Source organism: Vanessa tameamea, chromosome 3 (assembly GCF_037043105.1).
Source record: "Vanessa tameamea isolate UH-Manoa-2023 chromosome 3, ilVanTame1 primary haplotype, whole genome shotgun sequence".
NCBI lineage: Eukaryota > Metazoa > Arthropoda > Insecta > Lepidoptera > Nymphalidae > Vanessa > Vanessa tameamea.
The window spans coordinates 3,738,967-3,753,970 of NC_087311.1; the positions used below are offsets into that span (position 1 = coordinate 3,738,967).

Below are 15,004 nucleotides of genomic sequence, written 5' to 3' on the forward strand. Positions count from 1 at the left end.
GGAGTTCAATAAGTTATAATAAATACTTCGATTCTTTATAATAGATGGCAGGTAATAAATTGATCTGAATCGAGTCAGTCTGATAGCAAAACCAGTATTTAAATCTAAATAGTAAATTAAAACTAATCGCGATAATAATTAATTTAGAACATGAACATCAATTAATTTATATTAACATTTAAATTTCGTATAAAAAAATTCAAAACGAAGATAAAAGGGGTAAAATCATCGAAGAGGAAGGAGACAGAATAGATTCCAGTGAATTGACGCCTTAAGTCGATGAAATTATCAGAGCATTAAATTATAAAAATATTCTTTATTTATGACCTGAAACAAAAATCATTATTTTAATGTAATTTGTTTTATTTTACTAATAGGGTACAGATTAATAATTTATAATTTAATTGAATATAGAATTTACAACTCGTACCAGAAGTATAATTATCAGTCGGTGCAAATATCTTCAAACCTAAATCAATAAAGTAAACCAAATCAAATTAAACGTGGATCATCGTTTAATCGCCATCGTTAAATCGTACTTCCTTTTATTTATCTTAGTCGGACGAGAGCGTTAACAGGCAGCCCTTCCGAATCACTTCGAATAAATCCACTTCATCAATCGTGGGCCGCTACATTAATTTAATGTAATTGAAAACAAATATTCAGGAACAGACCGTGTTTGTACGAGCTGTAATTGATAACAGACGACCCACCGACCCTCATCCACTGGCTCTGTGTTCTTAAGCAGTTTGTCCTAAGTTTAAATCTTCTCATTCATCAATGGTTACGGAAAATTCAATAGGAGTATAGTGTTTATAAATAGCTACGAATCAAATAATTTGTAATTCAATAAAACGCCATTTTTATGTATATTAAAATACTTTATCTATTTATGCATTTTTGTGTCATTTACTTTCAAGCATCAAGTTTGATGCATGTAGAAACAAAAATTAAGCTTTTAATATTTTGTTTGGACTAACGATAGACAATATTCGAACACACAGCTAAGATGAAGACGATGTCACTAATTATTTTCATAAAACACTTATTTCATTACCTAATACTTACAATGACTTTACCAGTAACTTAGGCAATTTTTTTGTTATACTTTTTCTCATTCAAGACCAACTATATTATATTACGAAGCTTATTTGAACATATTCATTTCGAGGTCACAAACATTTTTTTTTTTGATTAATCATAAATATCACGTAGATTTAGTGGATTAGATCCTGAGATTGAGGGGCCCGGGCATTACATTTTTTGGATTTCATCCCATTTACTTGGTGGTAGGGCTTTGTGCAAGCCCGTCTGGGTTTGTACCACCCACTCATCACATATTCCACCGCCAAAGAGCAGTACTCAGAATTGTTGTGTTCCGGTTTGAAGGGTGAGTGAGCCAGTGTAACTACAGGCACAAGGGACATAACATCTTAGTTCCCAAGGTTGGTGGCGCGTTGGTGATGTAAGGAATGGTGAATGTTTCTTACAACGCCATTGTCTATGAGTGGTGGTGACCACTTACCATCAGGTGGCCCATTTGCTCGTCCGCCTACCGATACCATAAAAATAAAAAACATTAAATTTAGCATTCAAGAATTCTTCAACAATCGTAAATTTGCAATATTATACTGCCGCCCTTGAAAGCACATAAAAACACTTCTGACCTGAGTCTACGTCTTCCCCGGTCGAATATGCACACATAAACAATATGATACCTGCTCTGTATCCACATGCTGGATTATACTTGCATTCACTGCATTGGCAATACAACTATTTTGTTTTTACGCGTATTATTAGTGTTATAAATACAATTTATCAGACTCTGTATAATTTATTCACTTGACGCAAGTACTAGTCCTTACTAATAACTTAATAGGTTTTGGTTCCTAACCTTTTACAGATTAAGCCCTTCGTATGTAACACAATAAACACTTTTATTTTTATTTTATTATTTCATTATGAAAAATGTATCAAATTCGAACTTCAAGCCACAAACCTTTGTAGTTATTCGATATACATCTCAGGTAATCTTAGCCACCTCACTAGCCTGTCCTACATACAAGGTAAATAATGTATCTCTCACATTACTCATTAGTCAGTTCACGCACGCTTTACGAGGCCCTTACTGAGGTTCATGGTGGTAAATAACGCCACCTGAGATCTAAGCAGCACTTTATTATAGCGATGATATGATATGCGCTAGTTAAACTTCATTTACCGTACCGTCAACATAGAATTACTTGTATACTTTCAAGATTCACCTACGAAAACTATTGAACTTACTTGTTATTTAATTTTTATTATACTTAGATACCGACGTTGTAAATTAAATACATACTTGTAAGCATGGTACTCGTTTACATAATTTGATTTCACGTTTATTTTTAACTTATGCTTAATAATAAATTGAAATATCGTGTAATATTTATGAATAAGTAAAGCTTATTGCCCGATAATTATACGATAAGTAAGCCTGGATCTGTTGATTTTTATATAGGACAATTATAGACATTATTTTAACTTAGATTCTTCTCGGTAGATTCTACATTTGATACTGTGACATGACGATTTAAAAATTGTTTATTTTGAATTTGATAGATAAAATATTTATAGATAAATTTGACAAATATATTAATGTATCTCTGATATATTGTGAATATTAATACGCATATTATAACGTGCATTGGGTTTGAAGCCGATATTTAAAACAATTCATGACATTAAACGTATTTTTAACACAAGCAACGGGTATTGCATGCGACAGAAGTACAAAACAAAAGACACGCGAGTTCACCTACACTTCGCTGAAATGCCTGCGGGTGACAACCTCATTAATCCAGCACTGTCAATGCTCCTCTACAGTTTCTTGTTACTCTAGCGAATGAGATACGATGTATTGTAAGGGTGTGTGTATTTATTTTACAATATCCATTTTTTACGTGGCTTTGCAACTTCGACTTCGGAGTATTGTTATTTTTGGTTTATATTTCTTACTAACTTTATAAAACCTTGTAAGGCATATTATATCTATGATCCAGTAATTGACTGAACGTAATGACTTAGTGATACACATTTCTGAATTTAATTTTTAGTTCGATAATTTTATATATTGTTATTGTTATATGGTTTTCATTTTATTTATTTACTCTCTTTTTTATTACATAAAATAAACACCAGACTGTATTCAAATTATTGTAATGAGAAAGTCGTCTACACATTCTTAGGATTATCATCCAGCAGAAAATTGTGTAAGTCCGTAATTTTAATGACATACATTAATTACGGACTCCGATGGTTTTCTGTTTGTGTATACAGTAGAATCCGTTTATTATGATTCCGCCTGTAATCGACCAACCGTTTATTATCACGTAATTACACTATGAAGTTTGGTTTTCATATAAAATTATTTGTAAAAAAAGTTGGATATAATGACTTCCCTTATAGTGACAGTTCGCTTATTATGACCCATTTTTAATAAATTATGTCCTGTTATAATGATCGATATGATTCTTTACACCTTCGGTAATGTTCGTTGATTCCCGGCGACGTTCGGCACCTGGCTCGTTTTTGTTTTTTATCTGAGTGAGTAATTGACACTTGAAGGTCACGCATCACATACTATATGATGTATGATACAGGTTATGTCTTAAATTGGTAAAGAGTAAGTAGAAGTCACATATACATTTACTTTACTTTGCTTTGCTAATGTACTAATAATAGCTTTAAGGCTAAGTATAAAAATAGTAACAAATAACCTAATTAAATAAGTCGCGTTATTTTTCAGACTCCAAATTTATTACATCTCCAGTAAACAAATTTCATAATGTAAGACAAATTTTTCGAACATCACTCACTACTGAATCAATTATTCCCGCCATTACGTATTTTTTTCGCTTTTATCAAATTTCTGAAATGACAAGCCTGACGGTGAAGATAATCTCATTAGCTCAGAATAAAGAAACCGAGAAAATTGTTGTATTAAACAAGACAATTTTATAAAACGAAACTGCTGTATCACAGTATAGAAACACAATTATTTTTTAACAAGTATTTTTCTTACTACGTTTTACTTTATAGTTATCAAAAGTTGATATGGTGAATGGCCATGAATAAAGCGATCCGTATCATGAATTATTTCCTTACAATATATATATGGATATACTAGCTGCACGCGGCTTTGCTTGCGTGAAAATTTATTATATGACAGAATGATTTAAAATATTACATTAAATTAAGACCTCTTTGTATACCACATTTGTGGTTCGACTTTCGTGGGCTAGATCCACCAGACTACTCGTAGAGCTCACTGTAGAACAGGCTATTTAGAACTGTCCATGCGAAAAACGGTCATCTCTTAGTTCTACTCCGGCTATTTTAAAGATTTACCTTGTGCTTTATTCATTGTCATGGCGAAGCAGACTTTAAGCACGAACTATACACTCTTGAACTTGAATGGGAATTTTGATGATATCAAAGATATTCGTGAAATATACAGTTTCTCTTTTAGCACATCCAGTGATAACTGTAGTCTCTGTGACGTATGGAGTGCCGTTACTATTAGTCTGGTGCCATTGCATATTTTTGGAGGTCTTAAATTCCTCTGTAACATTATTGGCGAACCAATCTACTAACCTTAACCAATCTTTTTAATCAATATACCAAAAATAAAGTTTCATATTTCTAACTTAAAAATTGAGGTCGTGCATTCTGGTCGTGTTATTATTTACTAAATGCTATTAAATGTGTGTTCGCTTGACACTCAGTGTACCAAGTGCTCTAGACAATCAGCATATTATTTCATATGATGAATAACTCAGATGTTTTTAGGAACAAAATTACATTACAACATTGCAGGCCTCGCAATAAATAAAATATAAATATAAGGTATATCTTACGGAGAGACACATTTTTGTAATATTAGAACAGTTTTATTATACTAATATTAATTTCAATACATTTTACGTATATTAATACTAAACTTTTTTTTATCTTAACTTAGAATTGAACAGCCATTACTTAAGATTAATATAAGCCATTGATTTACGCTATTCCCAGCACAATGTGGCCGTTATCACGCATCTCACATGTGTCTCTAAGGAACGACTCTTTCGTATTACACTATATTTTTATTCAGACTCCAACGAATAGAATATTTGTAAGACATGCATGAAATTAAAAAAATATATATTTATTTAAAAATTTCAGAACACATAAAATAAAGTAATCAAAAACTTAACACTTAAAATAGATATGATTGTTTCCTTAAAATTTAAATACAATACGATTATAACAGATACACGTATGGTATTTTATTAAAAAAAGGCCTGAATAATAATTCATTTGGAACCCTTTAGATTGTTATTATGGAACGAAAAAATATGTACATACACACATACAACAAAACAGTACAACATGTAAAAAATTATCGTATCTAAATATTAATGACTTAACAATCATCAGCAACAACAACTTACTTGTGATAATTTATCTTATTTATATTCGTATATTAAACTTTATATGAATCGAGAAGTTATAGGTACATCGTAGAATCGATCAAAGATATTTGAATTTAATAAAGTAGGTAAGCCTAAAAAACAAAAGAACGTAAAAATAACTGACAATATCGTTTAATAGCAGCGAATTTTTCTCACTGAGCTTAATTTATAAGAGCTGTAACATGTGTCGGGGACTGGCAGATTAAAAGTGTAATTTCCGATGGCCGCGCCGGCATTTCCTTCGGACGATGTCAGAGTATGATGTATTATCATAAGCGTTACTTTTACGGCTCCCGTGTTTGATCAAAAAATAAGTAGGCTCTTTGATATTATGTCGTTTGGGTTTTTCTTCAGATATACATATTACTCAAACTCATGTAAATAAAAAATTGGTACGCGGTTTTATCTCATTGAAATTGGAAAGTGTTTTTGTGTCAACAAAGCCCCAATCGCTCAACGTATACGAGCCACCCAGTGATAAGAAAGTGGCTAGTCAATCCTGACCCCTTGGGGACTTGAGGTGTTGTGGTACCCACTCCTAACATAAGTAAAAAATAACTTAAAAACTGCTCTAGTTTCAGAGGAGATCAAATGAGACGTTGATCGTTAGTTTTCTTAAACCATAGATTAGGTAACTTTATAATCATTCAGATATTTCGTGTTCACTTGTACAATATTTAAAGTTGAAAAATTCTATTCTACATCCTTTTTAGCTTCGTTGTAGTAAAAGTAAATACAAAGTTTGTAATTATATATTACTTTCACGTATACGCCCCATTCTCTCTAATGTCTCCCCGGAGGACCACACACCGATTCAGAATGCTTTATGTTCCTGTGAAACAAACAAACGTTGGATTTGAACACGTCTTGTGGTAAGAATAAAATACTCGTTTTATCTCGTGCTTTACTTTAAAAGTAAGGTGAATAACGTAATGGAGAATGATTAACTTTTCAAAATTAGTAATAAAATGTTATACTAAATTAAAAGGATCTAAGTTTATTTCTCCAATTAAAGTCGATTATTTTCTTATTTAAATATTTTATTGTTAACAATTATATTCAACAATAATGTCAAGTGCCTTCTAGTTTATTCCCCCCGTTGCCATAGTTACATAATTAAAGTAATTATATGACTATGGCCAGTTATAACTTATGAATTTGAAACTTATTAGTGTATATATTACATAGTATTAAATAAATATATCATAATATAATATCTTGGCTAATTAACCTTACAAAATATTGCAATTACATTAGCTGATTCCCTTTTTTGTCTGTCATACATCTCCATTGATTTACTGTCGGTGTATTTGGAATATGTTTACATATACCTACATCTCGTATACATAACTACATAATTATTTTGTGTATTATTATTTTTTATTTATATGTAGTATATTACATATTCGCTTTTTATAATTGTTGTACCTCTGCGAACATTTATTTTATAATCTGTCCTCTGCCCGAGTTTTAATTCATCTAGTGCTCGGTAGTAAAAGAAACCTATATGTGTTGAAATATTTTGTACATCAAGTAAAATCCAACACCTTCAAAAATAAGGAGAGGACGCCTTCAGAACAATTTGTCTAATGTGTAACTTTACATTTAATTCAACACTGTAACAAAACGATTCAAAAGTTATTTTATTAGCCTACTTGAATAAAGAATATTATTTTAGATATTTGATTTTTAACCCACATAATACCTATATACTAAGTATACATTTACTTAACAGAACTATAGAATGTATTGTATAGAATTTAATTACGTCTTAAGTAAACTGGAATACGTCGAAGAACGCAATGGGCGTTCTCCAGGGTATCGATTCAGATTCGAATAGAAAACTTTCTTAATTAACGAGTGAGTGTAATTAAGTCGCGAACAAAGTGTCACCCTTCACTAGCTTCTGATTTCCAATCAATAGTGCCTATTCATATTCAATAATCAAACTAACTTCTATCAGATTAAGAATAGTAATAAACATACTTTAAAGTACTTATTATTCATTTACTTTGTAATAAAAACAGATATTTTTAAATTTGTCACAAAAATATAATTGTTAAAATGCATTGATTAATCAGATATTACTGAATACCAGATACTGAAAAACCGCGGCGTTAGTTTTTTTTTGCTGTTCATTTTAATACCATACATATTATATGTAGAATTTGACTATCTTTTTGCCACAATTCTCGAGATCTTGGTTTCAAAGCCCAGGTCGGGCCGATAAAAAATTGGATTTATCGAAATTTAAACGTAATTAAGCATAAAAGCCCGCAGTCTGGAAGTTGGAAGTGTATACACTTCCATGCCTCGGAACTCTTTCCAGTCGTGTCGGATAAACCGCCCCATCGGATTATGATTGAGGGAATAAATAGTGCGTCCATGTTTGCGCACACTCTCGTGCACTATAATATGTCCAACTTAGTTGGCTGGTGGCCCTTGAGATTGACCGAGGCTGAAATTAGTCAAGACGACATCATCATATGTAGAAAAGAATAATAAATTCACTTGACATTCTTCTCGGTAAATTCTACATATCTTAGAACACGTATTTTTATTAAATATTGCTGTATTCAAAAGTGCTTGGTGCGAGCCTTCCTGAAGAAAGTATATTTTGATTTTTGTTATTCATAATATCATTCAATTGGCTGTAAATTATTTTCTTATATTTTATATTTATACCAGTGTTATGATTAAATTTATCTGTGATCAGCAGTAAACATAGCATCTACAATTACGTCTACAGTTTACAATGTATTTGTATTTACTTTATCATTAGTTCAGTAATTTGTTACTTGAAAAGTTTTACGTTTAACCAGGCAGTTTCGAACTTTGGCATTTTTATTGATTACGACGCTCTTTTTAACTTATCTTTATAAAAATATTTGTCATCTTTGACGACCATCATTTCATTTTATAACATACAATACCATGAACCTCCATGCAAAACTAAGATAGTTTGATATGTCACAATAGGCTATTTGACTGATTTTCAAAATTCATTTTATATTATTTAGTAGAGGTTAAGGAACCCAGTAAAAGTTGTTTTTTTAAATTCTAGTACATGTTTGCTGAAAAATATCAAAGTAAAAATTCCATATTTAAATAGCGCGCGAAAATGCTACTTTTACAATATGGCGCTGCAATGGGGTCAGTGACGTCACTTGCCTGTATTGTTATCTGTGGCACATATAATCCACATGCAGTAGGCAAACGAGGTTAACAAGCAAGTGACGTCATCATAAAGCCGACCAATCAGGAGCGTTTTGTGCCACGTGACAAGCAAGCGTTTAAAGAAATACATTTTTATTTATGGATTTTTGAATAAATAATTATTTTCAACTTTCGTTAATAAATAACCATTTTTTAACTCTTAATATATACTGATTACAATAATTGAATCATTATTTTTCGCATTGTCAAATAGCCTATTACAACTTGCTAATTTTAGGGCATTCTACAACTAGTTAAGTAAGTAAATAAGAAAAAAAAAACTTTATTAAAATACAAAGGTTTACTTTTGTCAGCCATTCAGGGCAAGGAAAAGTAGACGTTAATAATAATCATATACATATATGTTACTATCCAAATCAGATTGTCTACTGTGTGTTTCGATCACGATGAAAATTATCACATTTATGTACATATTTCTTCATCGCTGTCAGGAGGCGTGGCGGCGGTAGCACATTAGTTGCGATATCGTTCAACCAGTCGCCACGACAATTTGACTATACATACAGACTGTGATGTTTTGTAGATATAAATGATAATGTTTAGGTAAAAACTTTCTTTGAAACACGTTAAATATAATGGTACAAATTTATTTTTATTTAGCGATCATGGCATGATGCGCGTTTAAAAAAAGGGATATTTTTATAGAAAAAGCTTAAGCAATATTTATATGTCATATAAAAATGAATATTTATATGAAAAAAAAATTACATTCCATACAAATTTAATGAAATGAACAATATTTATGTAATTTCAATGATTTAAATAATTCACAAATTCATTGTAATGAAAGGATTTTTTGAATAATAAAACGTTTAAAAATCATCATTGTTTTATTTTCTTTCTGGAGACTGTTGCCACTGGCTCGGTTTCATACTCAATTTCTACACGAGGCTTCTTAGCGATTGGAAGCTTAACTGGCATATCCTGTGAATTGGAAAAAAAGGTTAATATTTACTTATGAAAGGCAGAATAACAATATTATTAACAGATACCATAATCCTCTAATATACATCAAATTTAATAATTAATTCAAAAAACAAAACAAAACTAAATATGATTGCATACATCTTGATGATACACGTTAATGTTAAGGCAAGGTCGTTCGTTGACAAGTCGCGTCCAATTTTATTCGCTTTTAGTTTTGTGGTTTTAATAAGCTAGTAAAACTGACTCCCAAAACATTAGGTTTAATAAACATTGAGCATGATGAAATATTCTTCAATAAAATATTCTTATTCTAAAGCAATAATAAACGGTTTAAAGTAATCAGTCTGAATTTTTTTTTGTCTAATAAATGCAATTAACCGGTTTCTAAAATGCTATTAAAAGTAAGTTAGGGCGGACGTAATCGCGATTTTCTAAGACCAATTCACCATAAAAGAGGAAAACTTAATCCAATGGAGGGACATTTAGGGGCTTTACTTAATCAAAACAAGTTCATGAAACATTGTTTTCCTCACCTCAATATCAGATGTTTCCGATTCGAAATCACTTCCGACATTTGCATTTTCTTTTCTACCAGAATCGCTTTCCTAAAAAAAAATATAAAAGAAAATTATAACTATGCCAAATTCAAAATACTGTACTTGTAATTGTTTCTCATTAACACGTTAACAAAACAAATGTTTATTACATTACAAAATATAATAATATACCAAAATTAATTAAACAAATCAAACAGCGCAGCTTCGTCCCTTTTCAGGAAATCACTCCCAAACAACGTAGAAAATTGTGAGAGAGATGTTACACATAAATAAAAACTTATTGATATGATTGAAAAAACATACCGCATCACTCTCCATATCACTGTCAGCTTCAACAAATTCATCAACTTGCTCAATATTTCTCTCCAGTTCCTTTTCAAGTTCAGGCTCCATTTCCCTTTCCACATCTTCCTCATCTGATTTCTCACTTTCGCTTTCCGAGGAAACTTCCTCGGCTTTAAGTGCTGCATCGAAAGCCATTTGCGGGAAGTTGTAGATGTCATTGTACTGTGAATGTTAATTAGTTTATAATCAAGTTACCCTTATTAGTTGTCTTTGTTGTTTTACTTTTTTTTTATATTTAAATATTTGTTTATTTGAGATACAATTTTTATTCATAATTATCAAATAGGAAGGAATATGTAGACCTAGTCTGTAAAATTGGTGGTAGGGCTCTGTGTATGCCCGTCTTATTAAATAAGATCTTACCCGCACTTACTAGAACTCAGATTGGTGGTGTATTGTAATACAAAGAATGTTTTATATTTCAAATAGTGCCAATACCATCAGGTGGCCCATTTGCCTATCTGCCTTAAACACAATCAAAAATCTAATAACATGTTGTAATCTAGGCCACAATTAAATTTTATGGTGATGATGTGATCCTAAATGATTTTGGTTAAAACATGTTAAACACGGGAGTGTAATCTATCAAATTCCAAACTGCTATATAGTACTGCTATAAGAGACTTTCTACAAAATCAAAATATACTTTATTCAAGTAGGCTTTTAAAAGCACTTTTGAATCGTCATTTAACAAACTATTTAAAGTAAAGCTACCACTAGTTCAGAATGTAGATTCAACCGAGAAGAACCGGTAAGAAACTCAGTAGTTACTCTTTTTCAACAAAAATACAGTCATGTTAGTTAAATACAATTATATATGTATGTTATGTCTCCTGCCTGGAAGTCAACAAGCATTAACTCCACGCTTTTTTATCATCGATATAATCTTGTATCGAATAATATACCTTGTTTACAAATGTGTTTTTTACAATTGACTTGAATCTATGAAACGGCAATGTAAAAAATGTCTGCGGAATTTTATTATAGAAGCAGATACCTTGCCCCAAGAATTATTTATTGACTTTGCAGAGTCGGAAACTTGGGGTTCTGAGCATATCCTTACTTCTTGTGCACATACAATGATTATCACTGATTTTATCAAAGTGATCAATGCTACTGTGAATATACATAATATTGTTGTAAATATATTGTGACGCAACAGTGAGTATTCCTACTTTGTTAAAAACATCCCGAAGAGAGTATCTAGCTCCAAGATTATAAAAAGACCGGATTGCTCTCTTTTGTAAAATAAAAACAGATTCAATATCTGCAGCAACACACCAAAGTAATATGTCATATGATACAAGGCACATACATACACTTTAAAAAAAAATTACAGAATATTGTGTCGCACAATTTTTGCCGTATTAGATTACTTACAGTCCCTTTCTTTAATCTATCTAACAATTGCTTCTCTATAGCATTGTCTATTCTTGCAGCAACTAGTGCTTTCTCCTCTCTTCTTCTTTCACGTCTTTCTATCTTACGTTGTATTGGAACCAACTCTTTCCTAGAACAGATAAATTATTATTTAATTCAAATTTTGTATTAAGTAAACCATGAATTCCAAGAATGAATGTTTCTTTCCATGAAAATTTCTTGCAAAAACATTTGATGTAACATTAAAGACAATAAATATATAAAAACAACTACAACTACAAGACAAAAAATTTAAATCAATTTAAAAATTTAAGCTTTTGATGCATAGTTATTCAATGAAAATATATATATTTCAATATTTATAATACCTAATCCAGTCAGACACAGAAAACAAGGTGTTTAGATATTTGCATGTTAGTTATTGATTATTATTATTTATTTTTTTATTTATAAATATTGTTGTCATAAATATATTCTACTAAAAGTCCTGCACAAATGAGGCTGTACCACTTACATTTACACCAAAATATAAATTATTAACATTTAGATAAAAAGCACCTTTAAAAAATGTATTCATAAATTTAGTGTTTTAAGAGTTTTTACAGTTGGCCATAAATCTATTTATAATAATGGTATTTCCTTTCTTATTATTATGATTAAATTACAAAATTATCAATGAAAAATTTATATCATACTCACACTCTTCTTAATTTGAGTTTTCTCATTCTTATCAAATACTGTGTTATCTTGACAAATCTTTGTTTGCATTTTGCTTTTATAAATGCAGGCCAGTAGAGTAGATTCTCATTTATCTGATAAATAGCTTTTTCGAAATTTCTTGACAGCTTGACTTTTTCCCATTGTTTAGCAGGAAACATTACCCTGTAAAAGCAATAAATTAAACTAACTTATAAAAAAACAGAGCAAAGGACAATGTTAGGAAGGAATATTATAACCACATTGAAAATGACATTTCATGTAAATGATGTTTCACATTGAATCATTTATGATATACATTATGGATTTGCAAAGAATAGAAGTAAAATTATAGTGAATGTAAGTAGTTAAATGGAATAGTATTTTGTTACCCATACAGATATATTAACCTAAAACTGTTAGCAATATATGTATATGTAAAACTAAGGTTTTTCTTAGATTGGTATGGACTATGGTAATGTATTCTTGCCCTTTTTATCACATTATAATTGCTACACTTTTAAATGACAGGACATATATCATTTAACAACAGAACTAGACTTTACAGATATATATATAAAATTTAAAACCAAATGGTTTGAAAATTTGTTAAGTATACAGTACATTCACAGATTTTTATAATGACAATAACAGTAATGAAGGATTGATTGTATTAAGTGTCTAAGAATTAAATATCTATAACACAAACATTTCACCTCAGTCCTACTCACTGTAATGAGATACTATTGTGCTTTATTAACCCTTGGATAGAAAATAATAAATAGAGTCGAGACCTAAGATAATGTGAAAAAAAAAAAGATTAATACTCACTGGGTATGAGTTAAATTAAATTTTTTCACATTTCAATTTACTAATGTGTGATTATTTCACATGATAAAGCCATACACTATTTATTAATTCACATTTTAAACAGTGAGTAGGCAAATTAAGTTGTAAATTAAATATACTTATGATCTTCATTAAAAAATGTCAAATCCTATGAAAATAATATAATAATAAGTATATAGTAATAATATAATAATAATAAGAAAAAATTTAGTGCATCAAATCTTAAGTCCTTGTTGTTAATAATATTTTAATACAAAGAGCACTGTACAATCATCATAACTCATAAACATATCACTAATATTTTTTATTTGTCTGTTGTCATTTGAATGTGTGACAACTGTATATAAATTGGATGCTCACAATTTATATAAAAACATCCTATTGTTATACAATTGTGAATAATATTATGTAGTAGAATGTGTCACTAAAACCAAACCTTTCAGCAGTCTTCATGTACAAATAAATAATACCATTCTCTTCTCTGATTGTAGCATATTTACTGTTTGCGAGAGGACAAGACGACCGACTGCACAAACCTGTGAGGTTATATTCATTTCGACAAAATTGTTGAGTTTTAGTGCTGTAATTATAACAAATAATTAATAATAACGAAAAATAAAGGTATGCTTAAAAACTATACTAATTATAAAAAAAATACTTACGTTACTTTATGAGAACAATGTGTTTTGTTTATTATTGCCCACACAACCTAAAAAAACATGTTGTTTAGTTAAAAAGTTCAATCTTATGCCATAATTCGTTTTAATAATACTCACATCATCGTGCTGCATCTTTCTTTTAAAATAAATTTAAGTTTATATATTCTTTGAATATTAATGTTCATAAAACTTCACATGTGTGATGTGTTATAAATGAAAAATTTACAAGTGACATACCGTCATAGATTTCGATATGGTATGTCACAATGACAATGACGTTTAATCTGTAATGTATAATATAAATGTTTGTGTTGACTCTTGGCATGGGCGTTGGGATTTTGTCTAAACATAGACAATGTTACTTAATGTGGAATACAATAAAGTTAATGAAGTAAAACTAAAGGTGTGTTTAAGTTCGCAATTTCGCAGTTCATCTATTTATTTTTAAGGTTAATTTTTATTTGATTATTCATCAATCATTGCTGTTTGCATTTTATAATTTTTAATGATAAAAAGATGTCAATTTGTATAATAATTAATAGGTCATTACATTAGCGCTACGTACATTACAGTATATTTTAGTTTATTTTATCATCTCCCAGTATAAATAACACTGGGTTAAACGGGGCTTTAATTCTTAAATATTTCATTTAAATCATAGGATAATTGCTTTTTGTCTAGTTTTCAATCGATGCAGCGTGATTCATATATATTTTATATTTATAGAAAGAAAGTTGGTATAAAACATACAACCCTTTTCAAAAAAAATATTCTTCCTTTTCTTTTCTACTAAAAATGAGACTGAAAGAGATAACATTATAAAATCCGCGGCAATTGGTTTATTAGTATAAATAAA

General features: G+C 30.0%; 1 protein-coding gene across 1 annotated transcript; it reads right to left on the minus strand.

Moving 5' to 3' along the window:
• Positions 1 to 9,546: 9,546 nt before the first annotated feature.
• LOC113397344 (protein MAK16 homolog) lies at positions 9,547 to 14,396 on the minus strand. The gene is made up of 8 exons (XM_026635644.2): positions 14,266 to 14,396; positions 14,152 to 14,198; positions 13,926 to 14,069; positions 12,644 to 12,826; positions 11,945 to 12,074; positions 10,523 to 10,726; positions 10,196 to 10,267; positions 9,547 to 9,659 (listed from the first exon to the last, which is right to left on the minus strand). Exons 1-8 carry the CDS (start codon positions 14,278 to 14,280, stop codon positions 9,558 to 9,560), a joined length of 897 nt encoding a protein of 298 aa, XP_026491429.1. The 5' UTR covers positions 14,281 to 14,396; the 3' UTR covers positions 9,547 to 9,557.
• Positions 14,397 to 15,004: the final 608 nt, after the last annotated feature.

Coding starts and splice junctions, on each gene's coding strand:
- LOC113397344 (XM_026635644.2), bottom strand. Junction 14,070..14,151: donor CATTGTTCTCATAAAGTAAC/GTAAGTATTTTT, acceptor TTATAATTACAG/CACTAAAACTCAACAATTTT. Junction 10,268..10,522: donor GTGATATGGAGAGTGATGCG/GTATGTTTTTTC, acceptor ATTTTTTTTTAG/GAAAGCGATTCTGGTAGAAA.